The sequence below is a fragment of the Sebastes umbrosus genome, chromosome 3 (genome assembly GCF_015220745.1).
Source record: "Sebastes umbrosus isolate fSebUmb1 chromosome 3, fSebUmb1.pri, whole genome shotgun sequence".
Lineage (NCBI taxonomy): Eukaryota > Metazoa > Chordata > Actinopteri > Perciformes > Sebastidae > Sebastes > Sebastes umbrosus.
In genome coordinates this window covers 40,112,583-40,139,542 of record NC_051271.1, presented here as the reverse complement: position 1 = coordinate 40,139,542, position 26,960 = coordinate 40,112,583, and the positions used below count along the sequence as shown (strand labels likewise).

At 43.8% G+C, this 26,960-nt stretch overlaps 1 protein-coding gene and 1 long non-coding RNA gene across 3 annotated transcripts; one reads left to right on the top strand and one right to left on the bottom strand.

The window, feature by feature from the left end:
• Window positions 1–1,808: 1,808 nt before the first annotated feature.
• On the bottom strand, window positions 1,809–22,520 carry LOC119483404 (gastrula zinc finger protein xFG20-1-like). Of its 2 annotated transcripts, none has more exons than XM_037761501.1 (5): window positions 21,918–22,520; window positions 20,131–20,261; window positions 7,121–7,300; window positions 6,207–6,273; window positions 1,809–4,561 (listed from the first exon to the last, which is right to left on the bottom strand). In XM_037761501.1, the coding sequence occupies exons 1-5, from the start codon at window positions 22,297–22,299 to the stop codon at window positions 3,588–3,590; spliced, it is 1,734 nt and encodes a 577-aa protein (XP_037617429.1). In that variant the 5' UTR covers window positions 22,300–22,520; the 3' UTR covers window positions 1,809–3,587. The 2 variants fall into 2 exon arrangements, with proteins under 2 accessions (XP_037617429.1, XP_037617434.1); XM_037761506.1 differs by having other exon boundaries at window positions 7,121–7,302; window positions 20,139–20,261.
• On the top strand, window positions 18,414–26,916 carry LOC119483489. The gene is made up of 3 exons (XR_005205706.1): window positions 18,414–18,660; window positions 18,796–18,801; window positions 26,906–26,916. It is a non-coding gene; the product is annotated as an uncharacterized LOC119483489 (long non-coding RNA).
• The last annotated feature ends 44 nt before the right edge of the window (window positions 26,917–26,960 follow it).

The window sequence follows — 26,960 nt, the reverse complement described above, 5'->3', positions numbered from 1 at the left end:
AGTCCTCACAGTGCCGGTATATCCACCAGCACCATGCAGCATGTTCCGAGTCTCACCGCTGTGTTTATATGTTTACAGCAATCAGACAGATCCATTCACTTAAAGTGATCAAGACAATCAGTAATATCCCCCACCTGGATATAATTTCAAAAAGGAAGTTTGTCAGGTGTACAATATTTATTTATTTATTTATTTAAGTTTTTATGGTTAACTTGTCCTGCATTATGATTAGGACTGATAATGATAATGACGATATGGAGAGTAACGATTGTGTGAGAGCTGTCACTGGCTTTATTTACACACTTTATTAATTTACACAATCCATACTGGTGAAGATGTGCCGGGTGGAGGTGACTGGAGGAGGCAGAGTGGCGCACCGCGGCGGTCTGATAGTTGCATCGGATAGCTGTTTTCATTTTGTCTATTTATACTGTATCTGTCCCTATCTAATATACCATAAATAAATTAATAAGTCATGTCATCACTGCAGCGATTTTACACAACAGCTTTATGAAAACTAATATGGTACTTGGTGATATCTGCACACTATTAGAAGATATCATTAAAACTATTGGCGCTCTGTTCTGCCATTCTTTAATGCTATTTGATATAATCTTGGATTTCTACAACCGATGATGATGATTTCAACAGCTGCTCCACAGCTGACTGCAACTGTCGGTAGTCCGGTCCTCTCCTCTGCGCTCTGGAGGTGGAGGGAACGTGATGGTGACACAGCGCTGATGAGATATTGAGAGGAATTTGCTTTGAGATTTGAGTTGATCTTTTACATTTGTAAGGTGCTTATGGAATAGTTATGGATCACTAGCACAAAGAACACTGCTGTTTTAAATGTTTATGATACAGTGGATATAAGTATGAATTGAAGTTAAATATGTGAGAGGCATCATTATACGTATAATGAGATTTAATGTCTACAGTCCGGCTTCAATTCACCACCTCACCGTCTGCGTCTCCAGTTTCCTCTACCTCGGTGCCTCCATAATGTGCGTACGCACGGGTCAAAGTTTCCGTACCGGTGCGCACATTCTCCCGTCAAGTTTGTTTTTATAGATCACAACTGTTGCGTGGGAAGTGGCGTACGCAACGGTTATAAATGAGACCCCAGGTTACAAGTCCAAGAAAGTCTTGTTTCAACTTCTGTTTATTCAGTCGACAGTTCTTTCCTAACTTTTCATTTGATTATTTTATTGTTAGTTTATTCCTAAAGCTCTCTCCACACAGTAATGAGGGGACACCTGAATCCAGTGATTAATGTATTTTGCTGGCCCCAAAGTAGAACTAAATTTGAAAATACTGAATACTGGATTTGCCAGTGAAATAACCCCATGTGTCATTTTATATATTTTAGAATGTGAACTCCTCCCCTGCACTCTGTGCTGCCCTAGTGTCCTCAATAAGGCCCTTAATAGCTGTAGTACAAGATTCCCTTATTGTTTTAATCAGATTTGATCTCATCATGAGTTATGGGTATGATTTCACTATTTAATTTCAGCATTACAATGACAAAAAAATGGCCCTGGTATTTTGGTCCATTTTCGCGCTTCCCTATGTATACCAACTGTGCCACTCCATAAAAACACTAATTTAGTGTCATGAGTGTCATGCCGTAATCTGACCTGTGATGAAGAGGAAGTTGCCTAAACGCCCACATAATATATATTTTTTGTTTGCACTATACAAAACAGAGAGCTGCTCCCTGTTTCTTGTCCTTCTGCCACATTGACCCTCAGAGAGCAGATCAGGACCATTTGCAAATGCTTAATCAATAAAACTCTCGAAGACAATTCTTCTTCTCTCACCAGCATGTTTATTAAAGTAGCAGATTTCCACCATAACAAGTAAGAAATTGTATACTCCACTGTGATGAACAGGACTTTCCACAAGAATCCAGAGTAGCCAGCCAGTGTGAAACAGTAGCCAGCTAGGGGGTCTGGGGGCATGCCCCATAAAAGCCCAAATCTGGTTTCTCTTCCATATTCTAATGCCACTATTCCATCATATACACTGATCTTAATTATTGCATATTTTAATGAGTTAGCCTGCCTGATTGTAAACATGTAGTGAATTATTGTAAGGCAGAATCAGGCTTCTACATTTTATTCCACACGGTCTGTAAATAGCTATTAATATTTAAAGCCGCGCCTATTCCTGACTATTCACAACTTTAGTAATTAAGAGTCATTAGACCCTATTATCATATTTATTTATTTATTGACACCGTCACTGTAAGGTTTATTAAGACATGCCACAATGATGGTTCATGTATTATTTTACCAGAAACATAAATGCACTCTTGAATGAAAATAAACAAGGTTATTCTTATGGGGAACATGTTTCTAATCCCATGTCTTATCTAGCCTATGTATTGGTTTTAAGTTAAATCATTTATAAAATGAACCTATGCCAAAAATAACTCTAAAATAACAAAAGATGTGAATCACTTGACTCAAATCATGTGAATCTATTGAATCAACAGACAGATGTTTCTCCGTCATCATGCTCACACTGTTTTGAAGCGGAGGCTACCAATAGCCAATCACAACTTGTTAATCAAAACTATTTTATTAGAATCAAAAGTGAATATATTAGTAGCCAGTAGTGATGCGCTAGTTGACTCGCAGGTCGGGCGGAAGTGATTTAGCAGCACTTGGACTACAGGTCTTTGCACATCAAGTCCATATTTTTTGTGTTTTAATCTGTCATCCGATAAAAAGCGTTACATACAGAAACCTTGCACACTGAGTCTGATGCATTTTATTATTCTATTTTACGATACAAAACTGAATGAATGGGGTGGGTGCATTGGATGGCACTAGTCCCAGACAGGGCTGAAAAATGAATGACATTAGCAAGAAGCTATCGTTTAGCTGACCAGAGGACTACTGTCTAATCTTCACATCCTTTATTATTCTTGTGCTCGTACTTTGCTATATCCTTCGAGTCCCCTCCTCTCTGTCCTGGTCACAGACCTCAGGCTCGTGATGCCAGTTAGTCTGTTCACCTCTTTTTTTATTGCTTGGAAGCAACTAGATGAGCAAATGTAAGTTCAATTTACATATCCTCAAAGTAAAGACAGCTGTTAACATGAGCTGCACTGATGAAATGATTCAGATGTCAACACACCACAATCAGCTCTGAAGTCACTCTGCACTAGAAACCATCAAGTACATCACTGATTTCTCATCAAATCTTTTCCAAACTAAAACCGACTCAGGAGCTACAGGCTTATGTAAACCGCTAGAGATCCTTTTAATGACCAGATGCTATCCAAGACTTTCCAAACATTTTCCAAAGTGAATTAAAAGAAAAACAGAGTAACGTGGACAAGTACATCCCTGACATCATACATCCCTGACATCATACATCCATGACATCATACATCCATGACATCATACATCCCTGACATCATACATGAAATGTTTGAGGACATGATGACCAAACACTTTTGAAATGAAGACCAGATGTATCTCATCTATTCACAGGGGGTGGACGGTGAACAGTTTTGTGTCAAACACGTCCTGATTGCTGTTCATGCTGGTTTGTCCCCTCGGGAACATACAGGGGGTTTACAAAGCAGACTGGTCCCTGTGGAACTTGCTATGCTTGGCAGTGTGCAGAGCCCGGTGCTTGATGAGGTTGCTGAGGAATGAGAAGTTCTTGCCACACTTGGAGCAGTGGAAGCTCTTCTCCCCGGTGTGGATGCTTTGGTGGACCTTCAGGTTGGTGGAGGTGGAGAACTGCTTCCCACAGTGGGGGCAAGGGAACGGCCTCTCCCCCGTGTGGACCATCTGGTGGCGCTTGAGGCTGCAGGCCTGGACGAAGCTCTTCCCGCACTGGATGCACTGGTGCGGCTTCTCCCCTCTGTGAAAGCGTTCATGGAGGCGCAGCTTGGACAGGTGGGCGTAGCGCCGTGAACAGAAGGTGCAGGCATAGGGGAGGCAGGGCTGCTGGGACTGTGCTGACCCAGACTCCTGGTTCTGATTGCTGGATGCTTGATAAAGGTGGTTTTGACTGGAGAAGTGGCCGTTGTCCATCGGCCGGATTCCAGACCAAGAATGCTGGATTTGCTGTTGCTGGGAGTCCACTGCCCCCATGCTAACCAGAGGACTGTTAAAGGCAGGAAGGCTGTAGGTTGCATTCCCTTCAAACATCACTTCACTGGGTAGCTCACTGATCTGAATACACAGCAGCGGTTGATACTGTGACCTCCCACCGGTGTCGTCCTGACCTATGAGAGGTGTCACTTCCTCAGCTCCATCATCTCCACCGCAGCTGTCCTCCGCTGCACAGGGAAGTGACTTTATCCCCATGGTGTCCAGCTTGGTTGCAGGGCTCGCCTGGTTCATGTCACACTGAGGCCTTTTAGAAATAGTGGGGATACCAGATGCGAGGTTTGTCCTTACTCGGCTGAATGATGCCTCTCCTGCTACAGTTTCTGCTGTGTATGTGGAACAAGATGACCGCTCCCTATCTTCAGTCTGGCTGCTCTCCTGCCATCCCAGCAGCGTCTGGGAGGGACTGTGTTTCTCTGGGGTAACACCTGATGAACCCACAGCAAAGAAAACACCATAAGAAAAAAGAGTTGCTGTATTCTTTTGTACCAACAGTGCACTAAATAAGGTTTTACAAACACACCGTCTCGTCAGCATGTTTCAACTTAATAACTACAGCTCAGTATTCTGGGAGCAGTTACTGAAGTGTAAACTGGGCGAAAGTGCTGGAAAGCATCATAAAATCATTTTAATATGGTACAGTAATTCCCTGCATTGCTGTTTGGCAGATGAGTCAGAAACCTTAGATGCAATGCCGTTGCAGTCCATGTTTACCTCCTGTCAGCTGATGTTATTCACATACACCGCAACAGGAAATAAACTGGGACACATTTAGAATGTTTACGTTTAAAACCGTATAATGGTCTAAATATTGTATATTTGTGACATCACAAATGGACAGAAATCCTAACAGCTTGTTTCAAACGCACAATTTCTGAATACGGGCTGTGTGTATTTCTCTGTAAATTGAGCGCTTCGATACCTTCACAGTATTTATAAAGCACTTAAACCTGCTTTATAATTTAAAAGACATGAAAATCTTACTTTTTACAATATGGGTCCTTTAAAAGGACACATAGTGAGATGCTAGATTTTTCTTCTGGTCAACAATTCCCATGTGCAGACTCGAACCAACGGTGAAAGCATTTACTAACAGCTAATGTGTGTGTATCCAAAGTGTGATACACTATCTTATTCCTTTGTACCATACAGTGCAAGAGGAAGTACTCAGATCTTTGACTGAAGCAAAAGTACTAATACCATAGTGTAGAAATAATCTGCTACAAGTAAAAGTCCTGCATTCAAAATCTTAAAGTAGTAAAAGTACAAAAGTATTAGCATCAAAATATACCAAAAGTACCAAAAGTAAAAGCACTCATTATGCAGAGTGACCCAAGTCAGAATCATTTATATTATGCCATTGGATTATAAATATGGATGCATTAATGTGTTCATCACTTTAATGTTGCAGCCATAACGGTGGGGCTCATTGTCACTACTTGATCTACTGCTGGGTTGCTTATTCTATAATAATACATCATCAGTTATTAGTTGATTAGAATTTGCATTAACAAAGTAACTGAGAACTAAACTGTCAGATGAATGGAGAGCAGTGAAGAGTACAATATTTGCCTTCAACATATAGTGAAGTAGAAGTATAAAGTTACTTAAATTACTCACATAGTAGAAAAAGTAGTCAAATTGTACTTAAGTCCAGTACTTGAGTAAATGTACTTACTTTCCACCATACAGAGCTCCATTGTTGTCTAAACTATTGAAACAGTGATCAGTGAGCCTCACTGTTGTTCCTTCATCACCATGAACAAACACACTGTAGTTTATTTGTAAAATGATATATATGAAACTATATATTTGCGAGGTGAGCCACAGACAGGAACAGACCTTTGGTTTGAGTCATTTTCTGGGATTTATTTACAATAACAAAACTGAAATCTATGGTTTTATCACCAGTATCACCAGCATTATGTCTTTTGATGTGAATTGTCACTGTCAGCTGAGTAGGTAAACATGGAGGTGCTCTGTACAGTTTGGTGAGGATTGAACTTACTGTTTTGGAAGTTTGAATGTTATTTCCTCCACAGGAAACAATGTAACAGAATAACAGACAGGTACCTTGCACTTCATGCATCTTTTCCTCCTCGTGATGAGCGCTGCTCGTGCTTCTCAGACATCTCTGGCCCTGGAAAGAGGAGGCAGGGGTTCAGCTGACACAAAGAGCCCACGAGGCTCTGACACAATAATAATCCTGGTTTCAGACAGGAGTCATTGGGCTGATGGCTTAGATATAAAATCAGTTATTGACTTTGTGCTTCCGTTGTGACTAAAACAGGAAATAATACATGAAATAACACCATCCAATGAGTATTTAGATTATATTCTGATTAGATTCTAACAGACTGACTGATACAGGAAATCTGCCCAAAGCAAGAACCCTCTACAACACTTCACCTCTGTTTAACAGACAACTCTCAGCTTTAGAGTTTCCGTCTCAACGGAGGCTAACAGTTTTCTTCATCTCCTTGTATTTTTATATCTGGTATATTTTTTTGTACTTTGTACTTTGCACTACCAACTTTTTACTGCCTTTTTACTAACATGTTTTGCACTATGGAACTGTGATGCTGGAAACTTGAATTTCCCTTGGGATCAATAAAGTTACTATCTATCTATCTATCTATCTATCTATCTATCTATCTATCTATCTATCTTTGTCAAAGTATATAGTATGTTATTGTTATTCTATGTTTCTATTTTCTAAGTTGGTTGTAGCAGTCTGGTATATTTATAGTGTATTCTAATATATTCTTTATATTGTGTATACTATAGATATTATCTCTAGTGTTGATATGTATACTGTATTTACTGTGTATTTACTGTTCCTGTGCATTGCCTGGTTAACCTGCTGCTGTAACACAACAATTTCCCAATTTGGGATGGATGGATGGATGGATGGATGGATGGATGGATGGATGGATGGATGGATTCATTCATCCATCCAAAGTCACTGCTGCTTCAGATCCACTGACCTCTGTTTCGCTGTGTTGTCTGGCGTCCGTCGTGGCGGCGGGGAGTGATGTGGTGGTGTAGGCGTCTCCTCTGCTGCTGGTGCGGGTGTCTACTGGTGCCTCGTGGTTGGTGGTTCCGGTCTCCATTGTTCCCTCTACCTTGACGATCAGCAGCTTCCCCTCCTCCTCAGGCTCCGCTGACTGAGAGGACAAACTGATATGAGTACAAATAGTTCCTGCCCACAAAAATTCTGTTATAAAACACTGTAGCCTAGTTTTATACTGAATGGTAAAGGATAAAGGTGTTATGATAAAACAGGTAGCGTACAATATGCAAGATATACATCACAACAGTGAATGCAGATGCGACAGCCGGCAGCTCCAGTGAACTTCACTACATTTTTGTTTTATTTTGATGTCTTTTCGTCTTTATTACTAGAGCATGTGTGGCATATGACAGAAATACACTCATACGTCGATAAAGTGCAGCGGACCTTCACTGCCAGACTTGCCGGACCTCTCTACAACACAGTATTATAGTTAACCAAGGAGAACAAGCCAAAGCCATACTTGACAAACGTGAGTTTTTACAATTCTTTATGATAAATTCATTATTTTCTATCTCATAAGTAATTCAGTTTGTGTCAGCCTACGGTACAACCTCGTCTCCTGAGCATCTAGCATCTAAGTAACTAGAGACATAACTTTTTTTCCGACTCCACATAGATCATAAACCCTTGGAAAAACGACCCATTGAAATGGGTTGAGAAATGTAGACCTTATAGTGCTTTTTATACAGAAAAACCGCAGCTCCCCCGTTCACTTGTATAGAGCTACAGGCCAGTCTTGCCTGGTCCAATATGGAGCCCACGTTGGCGTATCGCAGCAACAGGCTGAAGTGGCCAGTGCAGCCTCTATGTATATATTTCTATGGTATGCACTATGTGCCACAGGAAGTGAGCATGTTATGCCCCCCCGTGTTATCAGTGCATTTGCTCATATGCACTCAAATGGAGTTGTGGATGGGACAGAGGATTGGGAGACAGCGGAGGCAGAAGGTCCACTGGCCAAGAACCACATCTGCCCGCGCACTTCAACTTCATGCACGAGCAGATCAGTTTCCTCAGCAGAAAACGGCTCACTTCTCCAATTTGCTGAATCCGCCTTTTAAATAGCGATGCAAAAGTGGAGTTGGACACGCCCTAAATGCACTTTAGACCATGCACTATAGATTGTTTAAATAAGGCCCAGGTCTCTGTCATCTAAACCTGTTCTAGTAAATGATTTAGTATCAGATATCACATTGATTTATTTTGTCTTACTGAAACCTGGCTGTGTTATGAAGAATCTGTCAGCTTAAATGAATCCACTCCCCCGAGTCATATTAATACTCACATTCATCGAGACACCGGCCGAGGAGGTGGAGTTGCAGCCATCTTTGACTTAATTCTATTAATAAACCCTAAAACTAAACTAAATTATAACTCATTTGAAAGCCTTGTTCTTAGTCTTTCACACCCAACCTGGAAAACACTACAGCAATTCTCTTTGTTATAGTGTACCGCGCTCCATGTCCATACTCTGAATTTCTATGTTCCATTGAGTTGATGCGTTCAAGCTCTGCTCAGTAAAAATGAGTTTATTCGGCGAAGGAAATTTCAAATTTTTATCTAGATGTGTTCAAATTAGGGCTGTCAAATTTAAGGCAATAACGCGTTAATGCCTCTAATTTCTTTAACGTATTAACACAACTTGCGATTTTTAGGTTGTAGCGGGCTCAGTTTTAAAGCAAGAGGGAAGATCTGAAAGTATCATATGAAACTAAAAAACTAATGAATCCATCGGTACCAACCATGTCATACTAGCTTGTTGGAAAGGAGGTTAAATAACGCTCAAAAGTTACGCAAAATTTTGGCGAGGTAAAACTTTCATGTCCATTTTCAAAGGGGTCCCTTGACCTCTGACCTCCAGATCAGTGAATGTAAATGGGTTCTATGGGTACCCACGAGTCTCCCCTTTACAGACATGCCCACTTTATGATAATCACATGCAGTTTGGGGCAAGTCATAGTCAAGTCAGCACACTGACACACTGACAGCTGTTGTTGCCTGTTGGGCTGCAGTTTGCCATGTTATGATTGGAGCATATTGTTTTATGCTAAATGCAGTACCTGTGAGGGTTTCTGGACAATATCTGTCATTGTTTTGTGTTGTTAATTGATTTACAATGATAAATATATACATACATTTGCATAAAGCAGCATATTTGTCCACTCCCATGTTAAGTGTATAAAATACATGACAAATCTCCCTTTAAGGTCCATTTTGTACGGATAAAAAAATGTGTGATTCATTTTTTATATTTTTCTGGTTTAAAGGGACTGTTTATAAGAATCAGAAATGCCTGTTAAAAGCGACACCTGTGGCCGTTAAGTCTACGAAAGTCAGCGTCAGGCTCCACTTACTCGCTGTAAATAGACATGAATGAGCATCGCTCAACACAGTGAGGCGACACACGTCAGCTAAAAGCACAATATCACTCTACATTTCAGCTGCTTGGCAGTAATGTTAGCTGACCAGACAAAGGTCTCTCCATGAATCAATGCTGATCCTAGTGTTGGCTTTTCCTGCCTCAGCCTCCCGACCGCGGCCGGAGGGAACAGGGGAGACACTGGCACCCGGTCGGAGACGATAACATTTCTCTCTGCGGAGCCCCGTCACTTCACAAGACACGGGAAACCTCTGTTGGTCTGGAGGAGCTGCAGCAGTTATTTCTGCACAAACGTCCACTGAACATTCACTAGATATTCTCAGAGCTAAACTAACTCTTCTGCAGTGTGGAGTGTGCGCGCATGCATGTTAGAGTGGAGCAAGCTGAGTGGATGCAAGCAGGCAGGCAGAGGAGCAGAGTACAGCAGAGACTCCGGTCCTGGAGACCAAAGCTACGGTCTCCCCCGCGTCCTCCGACCGCGACCAACACTGTTTAACAGACGGGCTTCACTAGATACAACCAAGAGGTTTTGGTGCTTCACTGTAGTTTGTGTTGGAGTCTGAGTCTGAACAGCGTAGTCACACGCGAGTGTGCATATGCGAGCGCGCATGGGACACCGACCCGGGTGATTTATACGTGTAAAAAGTTACAAACAGTCCCTTCAAGTCCTATTTTTCAGATCGATCTCAGTTTGTACATGTTAACGATGAGTCCTCCATGCACGCCAAAGTTAGTCACGGAGTTCCACAAGGTTCTGTACTTGGACCAATTCTATTTACCTTATACAGACGTAGGCAAAGTTGTTGGTACCCTTCCGTTAAAGAGAGAAAAACCCACAATGGTCACTGAAATAACTTGAAACTGACAAAAGTAATAATAAATAAAAATTTACTGAAAATGAACTAATGAAAATCAGATATTGTTTTTGAAATGTGGTTCAACAGAATCATTTTAAAAAACAAACTAATGAAACTGACCTGGACAAAAAATGATGGTACCCCTAGAAAAGATGTAAAATAATTTGACCATAGGGACATGTTAAACTAAGGTGTGTCCTGTAAATAGCATCACAGGTGTCTTCAAACTTGTAATCAGTCAGTCTGCCTATTTAAAGGGTGAAAAGTAGTCACTGTGCTGTTTGGTATCATGGTGTGTACCACACTGAACATGGACCACAGAAAGCTAAGGAGAGAGTTGTCTCAGGAGATCAGAAAGAACATTATAGACCTTCATGTTAAAGGTAAAGGCTATAAGACCATCTCCAAGCAGCTTGATGTTCCTGTGACTACAGTTGCACATATTATTCAGAAGTTTAAGGTCCACGGGACTGTAGCCAACCTCCCTGGACGTGGCCGCAAGAGGAAAATTGATGACATATTGAAGAGACGGATAATACGAATGGTAACCAAAGAGCCCAGAACAACTTCCAAAGAGACTAGAGGTGAACTCCAAGGTCAAGGTACATCAGTGTCAGATCGCACCATCCGTCACTGTTTGAGCCAAAGTGGACTTAATGGAAGACAACCGAGGAGGACACCAAATCATAAAAAAGCGAGACTGGAATTTTCCAAAATGCATATTGACAAGCCACAAAGCTTCTGGGAGAATGTCCTTTGGACAGATGAGACAAAACTGGAGCTTTTTGGCAAGTCACATCAGCTCTATGTTCACAGACGCAAAAATGAAGCATCCAAAGAAAAGAACACTGTACCTAATGTGAAACATGGAGGAGGCTCGGTTATGTTATGGGGCTGCTTTGTTGCATCTGGCACAGGGTGTCTTGAATCTGTGCAGGGTGCAATGAAATCTCAAGACTATCAAGGCATTCTGGAGCGAAATGTGCTGCCCAGTGTCAGAAAGCTTGGTCTCAGTTGCAGGTCATGGGTCCTCAAACAGGATAATGACCCAAAACACAGCTAAAAACACCCAAGAATGGCTAAGAACAAAACATTGGACTATTCTGAAGTGGCCTTCTATGAGCCCTGATCTAAATCCTATTGAACATCTGTGGAAGGAGCTGAAACATGCAGTCTGGAGAAGGCGCCCTTCAAACCTGAGACAGCTGGAGCAGTTTGCTCACGAGGAGTGGGTCAACATACCTGTCGACAGGTGCGGAAGTCTCATTGAGAGTTACAGAAATCACTTGATTGCAGTGATTGCCTCAAAAGGTTGTGCAACAAAATATTAAGTTAAGGGTACTGTAAAATAGGCGTTGGTGTAATGGATACCAAACTTGTGACCTTAGTGATGCTGAGTGAATGAACCCTTAGATGATGGTTCTATGAATGTCATTTACAATCTCCACAGGTTGTCCGGTAAGAACATGAATATGATGACGATGTATCAATTAGTCCAGGTCACACACACTCTCTTTGAGATACCACTCATTTATTGATTGAAGATGGTTTTTAAATCCTTTTGTGAATAGTGTGGATAGTGAGGATAGTGTTTATTTCTCATGGACGCACAGGAAAAGACCATATCAATAATAAATAGAAAAGAGTCCAGAAAGGTGCAACACTGATACTGAGCTGAGTTGGAGGAAAATGAGGCTTGCGATCTGCGCAGAAGGTGATTGAAATAACAGCACTGTCTGATCATGTGAAGACCATGCGCCAAGCCACAGACTATTGGTCCGTGCATGTGATCAATGCATGGGCTGGTGAGGGGATGCTTTTGGTTAAACTGCTGCACCTTCTGAACAGCCGCCCCCAACTTTGTGGAGCAAAGTTGAATCAGTTGAAGGTCAGCCAGGAATGTATTTTGGGAGTGCTGGGAGTCTGATCAGTCGAGCAACAGGTCGTGTGTATGTCTTGTCTTTGACTTGGATCTGGGCAGTCCGCACTCTGCCATCAGCACCAGGAAGGACTGCTGTAACCTTTCCGACTGGCCATAGTGCACGCGGAAGCTGCTGGTCAATGACAAGGGCGATTGTACCGACAGTTAGATCATCCTTTTCTTGTTGCCATTTGGAGCGAGTCTGGAGAGATGGCAGATAGTTCCGGATGAAGTGGATCCAGAATTGATCGATCAGGGCTTGACACTGCCTCCATCTACGACGGCTGAGGAGCTCTGTGTCTGGGTAAACGACCTGTGGTGTTGATGGATCAGGCCGCCCCATCAGCAGCATATTAGGAGTGATTGGATCTGGGTCTGCGACATCTGATGAGGTGTAACCAAGGGGCTTGGAGTTGACAATACCCTCGACTTCGATGAGAATTGTTCTCAAGACCTCCTCCGTGACCGTCTGAGATCCCAGGGTGGTGTGTAGAGCGGATTTAATGGAGCGGATCTCACGCTCCCAGGAACCACCAAAATGTGGTGCATACGGGGGGTTGAACTGGAAGTGAATCTGCTGACTGGCGAGTTGTGACTGTAGAGATGGGGTAAGTGATTCAAAAGCCTCTTTGAGTTCAGAGCTACCGCCTTTGAAGTTCGTGCCTTGGTCAGATAGCAGCTCGAAGGGTTTTCCTCGTCTGGCAATGAAGCGACGGAGTGCCATCAGAAAAGAGTCCGTATCCATACTGGCTAGCAGATCAATGTGCACGGCATGGGTTGTTAGGCACTTGAATACTATGCCCCATCGTTTCTCTGTGCGCCGTCCAATCTTGATGAGGTAAGGTCCAAAACAGTCCATGCCCGTTGAATAGAATGCTGGGCAGTGGAGCCGTAAGCTGGAGGGTGGAAGGTCGGCCATTTTGGGGATGACTGGCTTACTGCGCCATTTCCGGCATTCAGGACAGTTGTACTGGTGTTTGCGGACTGCCTCTCTCCCACGAAGGATCCAGAATCGTCTGCGTAGTTCAGCAAAGACTCTCTCAGATCCTGGGTGGGCAAGCCGGTTGTCAAAGTCCTGGATGATGAGTTTGGTGATGTGATGATGAGGGTCCAGTACAACTGGATGCAGAGTATCTTGGCAGAGGTCATCACATCTACGGAGCCGCCCCCCCACGCGGATCAACAGGGTATCTTGATCATATTCAGGATCCAAGGTGAGTAGTCTGCTGCTTGATGGTACTGATTTCTGGGATGACAGGAGGGTGACTTCTTCTGGAAAAGAGTCTCTCTGTACCTGTCTGAAGAGGGCCAGTTCAGCTTTCTTGTAGTCATCGGCCGTTGGGTTTGAGGCCGTGGCCGCCCCATGACATGCTTGGACCGAAGCTTCAAGCAATTCACTGAAGCTGTTGAAGGTACTGGCGTCCACCGCACATGGATCAGGCGTCACAGAGAGATGGCCACAGAAGTTGGCTTTACGCAGTTCAACTGGATCATCAGGTGAGGAGATGTCTGGAGATGCAGGCCAGGATGATTCATTTTCCCACAAGAATGGAGGTCCGTGGCTCCAGCGGTTGTGGCCAAGGAGCTGCGACAGAGTCAGACCTCAGGTTATGTCATCAGCGGGATTGTCTCTTGTGTTAACATACTGCCAGGGACTACCCTCCGTCAGCTCCTGGATGTCCGCAACTCTGGTGCCAACAAATACCTTATAGCGGCAAGATTGTGATTGCAGCCAATTTAGGACTGTGGTGGAGTCAGTCCAATAGATGATGCTGGAGATGTTCAGGGTAAGCTCCTTTTGCAGGACAGTAGCAAGCTGGGCACCAATGTGTGCATCGCAGAGTTCCAGCCTTGGGATGGATTGCTGACGGACTGGGGCAACTCGGGATCTTGCTGCTAGGAATGCCACTTGGATTTCACCTGTATGGTCCACTGTCCGAAGGTAGGCTACGGCCCCGTATGCTTTCTCTGATGCATCTGAAAAGATGTGTATGCTTTGGGTGCAGGCGGAGAAGTCTGTCTCTGGATGAGTGTAACATCTGGGAAGAGAGATGGTAGGGAGCTGATGAAGTTCACTCTCCCAGGCATGCCACAGCTGGAGTAGGTCATCCGGCAGCTGTGGGTCATCCCAATCTCTTGTCTTACTCCAGAGACGCTGCACCAGCATTTTAGCTCGGGTGGTGTAGGGAATGAGCAGGCCAAGGGGGTCGTACTGTCTGGCTAGGACCCGATAGATGCTGCGCATAGTCGGTTCAAGGTGCTCAGTGTGGCGAAGCTGGTAGGTGATGGTGTCTGACGTACAGTGCCACAGCAGCCCCAGAGTCCACTATGGTGGATCAGTCCCATCTGTTGATAGCCAGAGTTCACTACTCTCTGATAGTGATCCTGGCGGCATGTGACTGACGATGTCTGGAGCATTGGTAGCCCACTGGCGTAGTTCGAACCCACCTGAGAGTAGGAGCTGCTGTAGCTTGTTGACAAGTTGCTTGGCTTCTGGTACTGAGGGGAAGCTCTGAAGGAGGTTGTCAACGTAGAAACAGTGCTCCATTGAGTGGCGGATATCTTCACCTGGGCTACTGTGATCCAGGACATGTCTCTGGAGAGCAAAGGTGGCACAACACGGACTGCACGTTGTTCCAAATGGCAGCACCTGCCATTCATAGATGTCGGGTGATGTGCTTGAATCCATGTCTCTCCAGAGGAATCGGAGGAAGGGTTTGTCCTCAGGCAAGAGGTGGACCTGGTGAAACATCCCCTTTATATCGCTGCTCACTGCGATGGGATACTCCCTGAAGCGGAGCAGCACGCCGAGTAGAGTTGATCCCAAAGTGGGTCCTGGAAGGAGATGTTCATTGAGGCTGGCACCATGACGTGTGTATGAACAATTAAACACAATGCGATCTTTACCATTATGTTGGACCATAAGGTGAGGTAGGTACCAGGAGTTGGTGCTGGCTTGTGTTTCAGCAGGAGTGATTTTTCTGACGTAGCCCGCATCCAACAGCTTCTTAATCTCACGGTTGTAGATATCTGCTCTAGCAGAGTCCTTAGATAGGCGTTTTTCAGTCCCACGTAGGTGACCCAGCACTGACTCTTTTGGCGAATGGAGAGGAGGGACGTCTTCCTTCCATAGTAGGGGGGGTAGCATACCTTTCAACGCCATCCACTTCCACTCTGATGGTCTTCTCTTCTAGCATCCTGACCGCTGCCGTGTCTTGTTTTGACCGTGTGATGAGCTTCTCATTCCGGTAAGGTAGAACATCCATCTGCCAGAGTTTAGTCACATGACCGAGAAGTTCGGCAGATGGACTCTGGGTGTTGGTGAGCAGGCACTGAGGAGTAGAGGACTGGTGCAGAAGGACTTTGGCAGGGCCTTGAAGTGTCCAACCAAGTCGTGTCTTGAGTGCTGCTGGTCCACCTGGAGGCCCTAAGTGCACGGGCTCGACTGGAATGACGAGATGAGGATAGTCTGAACCAATGAGCAGCAGCGGTTGTGCCTGACTGAATGAGTGGAGAGGCAGGCCTCTGAGGTGACGGTAAGTCTTCTGCAGGGCATCGATGGGATGAGAATGCTTGGAGAGACCGAGTTCTGTTGCAGTGAATGCTCTGTGGACACGGAACCGTTTCTGGGGGTTAACGGCGGAGGACACAGAGAAGGAGACTGACTTTCCTGACACAGTCCTGATGTCTTGACGGATGGTTCTGAGTGCCAGGTCCTCACGCTGTCCCTGAAGTCCCAGCTCTTGGGCAGCACTGTGGAGCAGGATTGTGCGCTCAGACCCGTCGTCAAGGATGGCATATGTCTCGATCCTCCTTTTGCCATTGTAGAGGAATACCTTAACCATCTTCAGAAGCACGCAGCTACTTCGCCAAGCGGGATCTAGGTAGTACGTCACTGGCTGAATCGTTTCTGGGGCTGGCATCTCTGGTCTTACAGATGTTGATGAGTTAACATCATGTAGTACTTCCAGGTGAGTCTGATTGCACTGCTGACATTTGGCCTTGAGGTAGCACTGGGCTGCTAGGTGATCCCTTCCACATCTCCAACACCGTTTACCGGATTTGATCCAGGCTATCTTCTGTTCCTTTGTGAGCTTCTTGACTTCTGAGCACTGGTTGAAGTAATGCTGGATGTTGTCACAGGAGCGGCAATACTTCTTGGGCTTCTCTGGTTTGTTAACCTGAGACCGTACTTGTGTAGGAGGCTCTGATTCCTTTTTAGGGGGTTCATATCCAAGCAGGACGGTCGTGGAGCGTGCTGCTGGCTTCTGCTTAGCCATGACACCTCTCTGACGGTCTGGTTGTCCCTGTTGTGGTGGCCGTGATTGTTGGTTCTGTACGTCATCATCTTGAATACGGACTTCGTACTCTAGCCACTCAGCAAAGTCCAGCAAAGTTGGGATGGGTGTGCGAAGGGGATTGATGTAGCGCTTGAATTGTGCTCTCAGGTCATGTGGCAGCTTTGACAGCAAACGTGCGATGTGCGACCCGCACTCCAATTCTGATCTCCCTTCTTTTCCCAGCTGGTCAAGCATTCCAACTAGGGCCCTCACCTTCAGTGCAAACAGGCAAAATCCTCTGCTGTCACCGCTTTTGACTGCAGGCTCATCTAGGACCTCAGTGATGCGCTGCAGAGCCAATTTGTGAGGCTGGCCATACAGCTCTATCAGAGAGGCCATAGTCTTACTGTAGGGTTCCCTGCTGTTACTGTAGGAGTCGGCGATCAGAAGGGCGTCTTCCAGCTTAAGATGGTCGACGAGGATCTGGAATTTGAAGCGTTCCGTAGCATCGTCAGGTAGAATATTGTCAAGTGCTATCTTCAAGCGGGCGAACTGACGAGGATCATCATCAGTGAAGTATGGAATGTGAGGCATTGGTCCACGATACGTTTTCTCCTGACGAGGTGGAGATTGTGGCTGATTGTAGCTTCTCCATTCCCTTGAATCAGCAGGTGGCAAGTGAGGAGAGTCACCTGACAGATAATGAGAGCGAGCAGGTGGTCCGCGAGTAAGAGTGTATGGGTCTGCATATTCTGGTGTGGGTTCTCTGAGCGAGTGTGACCCTGCGGCGTAGTCCGGCTTAATAGTCATATTCCGGAGATGATCGTTCAGCTCAGTAACAAACTGAGGTCGAGGATGCAGTTGAGGGTGCATCCTCAGGAGTGAATCCTGAGCTGTTTCGCTGACTGGGGGTAGGTATGACGCTGGCGGTGGTGGTGGAGGGAATGACTCCCCAACTTGATGTACATACAGTGGCGGAGGTGACTCAGGCCACGGCAGATCTCGCAGGTCATCCTCTGGTTGGTTGAAAGGCTGTCTAGTAGGCTGCAGCGGGGTAGATGCATAGCCTGGAGCAGGGGTCTGTGTGACAGAGATGCCGATGTCCTCGAACTTGGGGAGATGCCTTTGACTGGGAACCTCATAGAATGAAGTGGGAGGTTGAGGGGGAGCTAATGGTCGCGGCGTGAGAACGCTGAGGAGGGATTGCATCTCTCACCTGAGCTGGTTGTTGTCCTCCCTCATGTCTCTCAGTTCTGACAAGACCACTTCTGGAACGAGGTTCTGGGGAGTCCGTCCATCAGAAGTGACTTTAGTTGCATCGTGGTATCTGCTATCTCCCTCGGCAGAGTGGTCATAGAGTGTGTGTGACTGAGGTAGCCGTCGTCTTGGAAGACTCACCAGGAAGTCGTCGAGATATCGTGGTGGACGAACATCACGGCGAGGACGAGCGTTACCATCGGGGAATGCCATAATGCTGTGGAAACTGTAAATCCGGCTCGAAGGACCATGTAAAATAGGCGTTGGTGTAATGGATACCAAACTTGTGACCTTAGTGATGCTGAGTGAATGAACCCTTAGATGATGGTTCTATGAATGTCATTTACAATCTCCACAGGTTGTCCGGTAAGAACATGAATATGATGACGATGTATCAATTAGTCCAGGTCACACACACTCTCTTTGAGATACCACTCATTTATTGATTGAAGATGGTTTTTAAATCCTTTTGTGAATAGTGTGGATAGTGAGGATAGTGTTTATTTCTCATGGACGCACAGGAAAAGACCATATCAATAATAAATAGAAAAGAGTCCAGAAAGGTGCAACACTGATACTGAGCTGAGTTGGAGGAAAATGAGGCTTGCGATCTGCGCAGAAGGTGATTGAAATAACAGCACTGTCTGATCATGTGAAGACCATGCGCCAAGCCACAGACTATTGGTCCGTGCATGTGATCAATGCATGGGCTGGTGAGGGGATGCTTTTGGTTAAACTGCTGCACCTTCTGAACAGGTACCATCATTTTTAATAGGCCAGTTTCATTAGTTTGTTTTTTTAAATGATTCTGCTGAACCATAATTCAAAAACAATATCTGATTTTCATTAGTTAATTTTCAGTGAATATTTATTTATTATTACTTTTGTCAGTTTCAAGTTATTTCAGTGACCATTGTGGGTTTTTCTTTCTTTAATGGAAGGGTACCAACGATTTTGCCTACGTCTGTATATGCTTCCCTTAGGCAATGTTATTAGAAAACACTCCATTAACATTTCATTGTTATGCAGATGATACCAAAGTATATCTATCGATCAAGCCAGAGGAAACCAATCAGTTAGCTAAACTTCAAGCATGCCTTAAGGACATAAAAACCTGGAAGACCTGCAATTTCCTGATGTTAAACTCAGACAAAACTGAAGTTACACCGAAACAAATTATCTAATGATATAGTTACTCTAGATGGCATTGCCCCGGCCTCCAGCACCACCGTAAAGAATCTGGGAGTTATCTTTGATCAGGATATGTCCCCTAACTCCCACATAAAAAACTTAACATTGCAAAAATCAGGCACATCCTGTCTCAAAACGATGCAGAAAAATGAGTCCGTACATTTGTTACTTCTAGACTAGATTACTGCAACTCCTTATTATCAGGCTGCTCCAATAAGTCTCTTAGGACTCTCCAGTTAATCCAGAATGCTGCAGCACGTGTACTGACAAGAATCAAGATCATATTACTCCTGTATTAGCTTCTCTGCACTGGCTCCCTGTAAAATCAAGAATAGAATTTAAAATCATCCTCCTCACCTACAAAGCGCTAAACGGTCAGGCCCCATCATATCTTAAAGAGGTCATAGTACCCTATTACCCCACTAGAGCACTGCGCTCACAGAATGCAGGGTTACTTGAGGCTCCTAGAGTCTCCAGAGCCAGAGCCTTCATCTATCAAGCTCCTCTCCTGTGGAACCAGCTCCTAGTTTCAGTCCGGGAGGCAGACACCGTCTCTACATTTAAGAGTAGGCTAAAGACTTTCCTCTTTGATAACGCTTATAATTAGGGCTGTCTTGGACCAGCCCCTAGTTCTGCTGCTATAGGCCTAGACTGCCGGGGGACTTCCTATGACACACTCAGCTCCTCTCTCCTCCTCTCCCTCTCCATCTGTATGCATTCATGTCCCATTCATGCATGTTACTTAAATAAATTCTTAAATTATTGAGTACGGTCTAGACACTTCTGTTATGATTTGACGCTATCTAAAAATAAATTGAAAATGCAAATTTTATCCTATAAGACATTTGTGAGAAATTGGCATAATTGGCATATGGATTCTTGAGTTATGGCCAAAAATGTGTTTGGTGAGGTCACAGTGAACTTTGACCACGAGTACAGACAACCCGAACACATAATAACTCTGGCCACAGCTGTCGCCTGTGTGGAGGCATAAAAACAGGCCAATATGAAGATGCTTTTCTTCGTAATAGCTACCTCAGTTTTGGTGGTGGTGACGACCTCATGATCAGGGTCCTGATCCAGGTTGATAGACAGGATCTTCTGCACAAACTGCTGAGTTCCTGGGTCTCGGTTCAGAAACCTGGTCCGGCATTGCATAGAGGGGCCTGGTTGAACATTAGAAGGAGAATAATTGGCCATTAATTACTACAACTAAACTCAAAACATTCACTGTAAAAATAGATATTAGATAGTCATCTAGGCTGTGAACATGAACCATTTGTGTTGAGACAGTCTTTTTGCACGGTGTTAAAAACAACAATGTAGCACAGCTTATTAGTTAGATGGGCTGCAGAATGCTGCACAGTTTATCACTGAGTCTAACTCTTGTGTTATGTCAGGTTAACAGTACAATTACAACAGTTACAATAATCTTCCATGGCAATATAAAGAGATGTGTTGACTGCTCAGATTTTATTTCAGAGTTGATAGAAACTTAATTAGTTTCTTGGTATGTTGCTCCTCAAACTGACACCAACATTTTGGAAGCCAATGAGAGGTGTTCATGGCTGATGAGTTGGAGAACATCCAGTCTTTCTTTTTCTATGTGTGTCATCTAAACAGCCATGTAGTGTACCAAGCCTGCTATAGTCATTACGTTGGAAAAGGCTGTGTATTGTCCACTCACTTTTGTAAAGAGATGTAATGGTGACATAAAACAGGATCCAGAACTGATCCTTGTGGTATTCCACATTAGATCACAGTATTTGATAGTAGTAGTAAAGTAGAACAACAAAAACATAGGATGAAAAGTGATACCTTGTACATGAATCGATTGTTAATATAAAAATAGTGATTGGAGCAGTGACTGGGTCCCTTCAACAGTAGTTGAACACAGTGAGGACAAATATCTGTTATACCCCTCCATAAACAAAACAGGGAGAGTAATAGTAAATGGACTTGCATTTATATTTATATTTTCTAGTCTTTCCACGACCAAAGGGCTTTACACTACATATCAGCATTCACCCATTCACACACACATTCATACACTGATGACAGAGGCTGCCATACAAGGTGCCAACTTTGCCCATCAGGATCTGATCTAAATACTTATTCACATGGCTAAACCTTCTGGAGCAATTTGGGGTTGTGTCTTGCTCAAGGACACATCGACATGTGGAGGAGCAGCAGGAACTGGGGATCGAACCACTGACCTTCCGATTAGTGGACGTCCTGCTCTACCCTCTGAGACACAGCTGCCCCAGTAGTGGGGACATTATCCCACGTCCTATCTGTTGATATGCAACACAGTTAAGTGAGCAGCTAACACAGGGCTTTACACTCTCCCAACAATGAGAGAATATGTTTTTTTTTCTGACAGAATTGTGAACTTTTTCTGACACCATTTCCAATATATCCTTCGACCAGAATGAATTCATCTATAATCTAATATTAATAATGTGGCAACAGAACACACTGTCAACAGTTCTCATAGGGACACATTTATTTACAAAAAGTAACATTAGTTTCAGTGATAACAGTTTGTTATCCAGAAGAACTGGGACAATGTTTCTGAGGAGATTTATTGTTGAATTTGTATAAATGTCATTTTTAATGCTGAGAGAAGCATAAAAGTAATCCCATCCACCTTCACCTTCACCTGGAGAGCCTCACTAGAGGTGGAACTGCTTTCTATCTGGGTGAACCGGCACTTTAATGTCGAGGCCTAGTTGAAATAAGACACTGTTAACTTTATTCAGAATGCTGGGTTCAGCATTATGAACCCATTTGGACCAGAACTCGGTTAACGTTCTACATACCCGCCAGTGAGTCCCTGTTCTGCCGGCAGAGGAGGCGGACTGCGCGGCTGACGCCGGAGGATCCCTCCGCTGCCTTCCCTCTCTCTGCTCGGTACCTGAGACCGGAGGATCCCTCCGCTGCCTTCCCTCTCTCTGCTCGGTACCTGAGACCGGAGGATCCCTCCGCTGCCTTCCCCCTCTCTGCCCGGTACCTGGCGGTCTGAAGCTCCAGACCTCGGATCTTCCTGCGCAGGTACTCGTTCTCCTTCTGGCTGCGGGACATTTCCAGATGAACCAGCGCGTATCCGTCCTCCACAACTTTACACATTTCCGCGACGGCCGCGTTAGCCAGCACCTCCATGATGGAGGCAATGTGAGAATGGAAGTCCATGGCAGTCGACATTGTCACAGAAACACTCCGCCTGGTTGATGGAGGAAACGGACTCCTGTCATTAGAATGACACGGAAAGGTGTAAAACGTTCCCGTGCTATCTGAAATACATAACTACAATAACGGAGGAGAACATGGACACCCAGGCTGCGGAGTCTTTATTGATATAATGACGCCACAACAACATTGCTCAGTATTATTTAGCACTGTTACTACTTCCTACTGGACCATTACTGTACTGGTCCAGTAGGAAGTAGTCGACATTACAACAGCGCCCCCTCTGGCCAGGAGCGGACCTGACACTTCTTCTTCTTCTTCTTCTTCTTCTTCTTCTTCTTCTTCTTCTTCTTCTTTTTCTTCTTCTCTCACTTTCTGGCGGATCGCAACCGACTTTAAGGTGCTTACCGCCACCTATTGTACAAGAGTGTGTTACATCATGTCATTTTACACATTACTGCTACTCAGGCCAGCCGTTAGGAATTATGGGCAGGGGGGCAGACTTTCCAAATTGGGCCCCTCATCCACCCCGACTCCAGGTCGCCCAGTTTCATATGATACCAGTATCTTCACTCCAACTTTAAAAATGAGCCTGCTAATGGGTTTTATTTGCTAGTCTGCCTATAGCTCCTCATCTTTATACGTTCAGCTTCGCCTGTCATACCTGCTGCTTCTCCACAAATTTGTTCGTTGCCTCTCTGATCCTTTCATTTTCTTGATCTCTCTGTACACTGGCTTTTATTTTGTTGAGCCCCCGATCAGGGCTCTCCACAAGGATGTGGAGTATCCAGCCAGAGGGAAACAGTAGCTAGCTAATTTTGTTTTTATAAAAGCCCAAATTTGGTGACCTTTGGTACATTCTAATGATACTATTCCATCATATACACTGATCTTAATATTATGTATTTTAATGAGTTTGAATGCCTGATTGTAAACATGTAGCTAGTGAATTATTGTAAAGGAGAATCAGGCTTCTAGTGCATTTAAGCCCACAGTCTGTAATAGTTATTAATATTAAACCACGTCTATTCCTGACTGATCAGAACTCTTCTAATTTAGAATCATAGACTTTATTTATTGTTTATTTATTGACACCTTCACTGTGGTTCATCAAGACATGCCACAATGATGGTTAATGTATAAATGCTCTCTTATTCAATGGAAATAAACACGGTTACTTTAAGGGTCCCAGGTCTTATCCAGCCCGTGTATTGATTTTAAATTAAACTATTAATAAAATAAACCTATGGCAAAAAGAACTCTGAAATAACAAATCATGTGAATCAATTGACTAAAATCATGTGAATCTAGTTAATGAACTCAACTTCTGTCAGCTTCACTATCATCGTACTTTATCATATAGGGGCCTACAGCAGGAAGTTCCATTACATCATAATTATATTTATGATTTAGGACATCTGAATCCGTGTATGAATCCGACCCTCTGGAGGTGACATCATCTCTCATCGATCAGCTGTTTCCCGTTAATTATGCCCGCCCCAGTTTCACAATGAACTGATAATAGTTTTACATTTCTCCGGTGGGGTTGGTCGGCCACCCGCTCAGTCTGCCCGGGAGATTCAACTCGGCGGGTGAATGACGGCCGCTCGCCCGGTGTGGAAAGATGTCCTTTGGACCGTTGGACCTCTCCTGGCACATTTCCTCCGTGTGGTGGTGGTTAGGGTTAGGGTTAGGGTTAGGGTTAGGGTTGGTTGTGTGCAACCCTTTCACCAGGTCCAGTTTGGACTGAACCATTTTCACAATAACAGCGGGGGGGGTGGGGGTATGAGATTGTTGAAAGGTGTTTTAATGATACCAGTATGTTTATTTATCATGTAAATATATTAAACTTGTACTGTCAGTGATATAGGTCAGTAAGTTAAGTGTTGTTCTTGATCCCATTTAAGGGTATACCATGGACCTTTGCATGCCCCTGGCCTTAGGCCCCCCCTGACTTTGGGCCCGGGGACAGCTATACCCTTTGCCCGCGCCTGACGGCGGTCCTGCTGCTACTCTTAAATTCTACCCACCAACCCTGTGTCTCTTAAGAACATTATTAGAACATTAATAGAACATTAATAATAAGAACATTAATAGAACATTAATAGTGCCTTCCTGGTGCCTTCAACCCCCTCACCCTCTGTCCACAGTATCCCCATCAAATCCTAGTCCTATCCCTCCTCTCTGACTTGGTCCTGTAGTCTTTGTCTTTCAGCCTCATACTTTTTACAATGAACTAGGATATGCTGCTGCACATTTTCTTTAACACCACAATCCCCACCCTTGTCACTGTTCCTTTTCCCCGTTAAAGCCAAAGTGCTATTAAGACCTGTGTGATCCAGTCTGAGTCTTGTTATGATGATTTCCTCCTTTCTGTTCCTTTCTTTATACGTCTTTGTTATGACCAACTTTTGTATTTTGAAATATCTTCTTCCTTTCTGGTCCTCCTCCCATCTTTTCTGCCATATCTCCACTTCTTTCCTTTTAATCACAGCTTTTCCTTCTCCTTTCCCAAGTAAAACTGGTACCGTTATTTCCTTTTGCAACAAACTTTTTGCTAGTTTATCTGCAAACTCATTCCCTTTCACCCACTCATGTGCTGGAACCCAACAGAATAATACATCTATACCCCCTCTGTGTAGTCTTAGCAAGCTATAGTACAGTTCAATGATTAGATCTTGCCTTACAGCTTTTGTTGACTGTATATTTTCCAAAACAGCTTTTGAATCTGTGCACAGCACCACTCTGTCAGGTCTGACCTCTTCAACCCACTGTAATGCAATAATGGTTGCCACTATTTCTGCTGTGTATACTGACACCTGGTCTGAAAGTCTTTTGGAAATAGATATTTTAAATTCTGGAATATATACACCAACTCCCACACACTCCTGTTTATTTTTGGATCCATCTGTATATATTTTGAGATAATTATTATAGCTGTTCCTTAGGTACACACTTGTTCTAACTCCCACTTCATTTAGTTGCCATTCCCTTTTCTTTTCCATGATACTCATGTCTAGTTTAACTTCTGGGAGCAGCCAGGGGGGTATGCTGCTAACTGGTGTGGACCTGGTGAACTCTAAGGCCTCCAATCCATATGTCCTCACTCTTTCTTCCCATCTCCATCCAAATCCATGTCCTTGAAATTTAGAGTAATCCCAACAGTTTTGAATTGTTACCTTTGTAGGATTATCTTCCCCACTTCCTTTTAATCTGACCCAGTATGCTAGAGCTAACTTCTCTCTTCTTAACTCCAGTTTAGTCTCTCCTGCTTCAATTAACACTGCATTAATGGGTGTTGACTTAATAGCTCCGATACATAACCATAATGCTCTATACTGTAATCTATCCACTTTTTGTAATGATGTCTTTGCTGCTGCTCCATAAACTATACAACCATAATCTATGTTGTCCTCATAATCGCACTATAGATGTCAATCAATGACTGTTTATCTGCCTTTTCCCACTCATTTGTTTAAACATGGACCAGACATCACCTATCTTCACTCCTCTGCCAATGGTGGAACAGAATTCTCTCCAAGTCCTCTTTTTGGTATATTTGACTGTTCTACGAGCCACTGCCCTTTTCCTTTGATACTCAATGAGATTCTCTTGTGACATGTTTTTTTCTCAGAGCTCTGAAAGCCTTGTTTCGTTCTCTAACAGCTATGCTGCATTCCTCATTCCACCAAGGTACCACTTTCTTCCTACCCTGTGTTGTTCTTTTTGGTACACTTAGTTTGCAACATTCAGTATATGTTCTGTAACTTGACTTGTACATTCCTCTATGCTTCCTTCTAATTTTACCAAGTGAGCTGACTCCTCACAACATATCCTAAACTTCTCCTAGTCAGCCTTGCCAAAACACCACCTTGTAATTGTGCTCCCTTCCTGCATACATATGTTTGTATTTATTATAGTGAGAACTGGGAAATGATCACTTCCTGTAGTTGAATCTTCCTTAACATACCATTCGCAAACATTCACCAAACTACCTGTCACCATTGTAAGATCTAAATATGATACTGTACCCCTACTCACATCTATTCTTGTGCTTTTGCCATTATTAAGACAGACCAATGATCTTTCTTCCATTATTTCTTCCACTATATTTCCATTACTGTCTGTGTGATTACTACCCCATAAGCTGCTGTGTGCATTCAAATCCCCACACCATATTTCCTTCTTACATACCTCCCCTGCCATTTCATTGAACATATCTATGGTTAAGTTCCTACATGGATTATAGAAATTGATTAATTTAATATTTCCTTCATTCCTGGGGCTGCAAATTTCAACCACAATACCTTCCATATCTTCAGGGGACTTAATCTTCCGGTAAGCCAATCCATCTTTGAAAAAGGTTGCACACCCTCCACCATTTTGGTTGTTAGCTCTATCATGTCTTATAGAGCTGAACCCTGGAATCACAAAGTCTAAATGAGGACGTAACCAAGCGGACCTGCCACATAGTAGCTTTCTTCCTTTATGAGGTTTATTGGCGGTTGGAAAAAAAACGATTTGCTGCATTACCGCAATCAACTGGTAAGGAGTATGGATCAGACTGGCTAGTATTTACTATATTCAAAAACAATAAAGAAGAAAACCTATTTTTTTCCAGTCATATTAATTTGTCTAATATACTGAAATAGTAATCTATAACACTCATTTAGTGA

Excerpts from the sequence above, each read along its gene's own strand:
- LOC119483404 (XM_037761501.1), bottom strand. The coding sequence starts at position 22,299 with ATGTCGACTGCCATGGACTTCCATTCTCACATTGCCTCCATCATGGAG. Across the intron at positions 6,274-7,120 it reads GACAACACAGCGAAACAGAG|GGCCAGAGATGTCTGAGAAG; the intron begins GTCAGTGGATCT and ends TCCTCTTTCCAG. Across the intron at positions 4,562-6,206 it reads AAAGATGCATGAAGTGCAAG|GTGTTACCCCAGAGAAACAC; the intron begins GTACCTGTCTGT and ends TGGGTTCATCAG.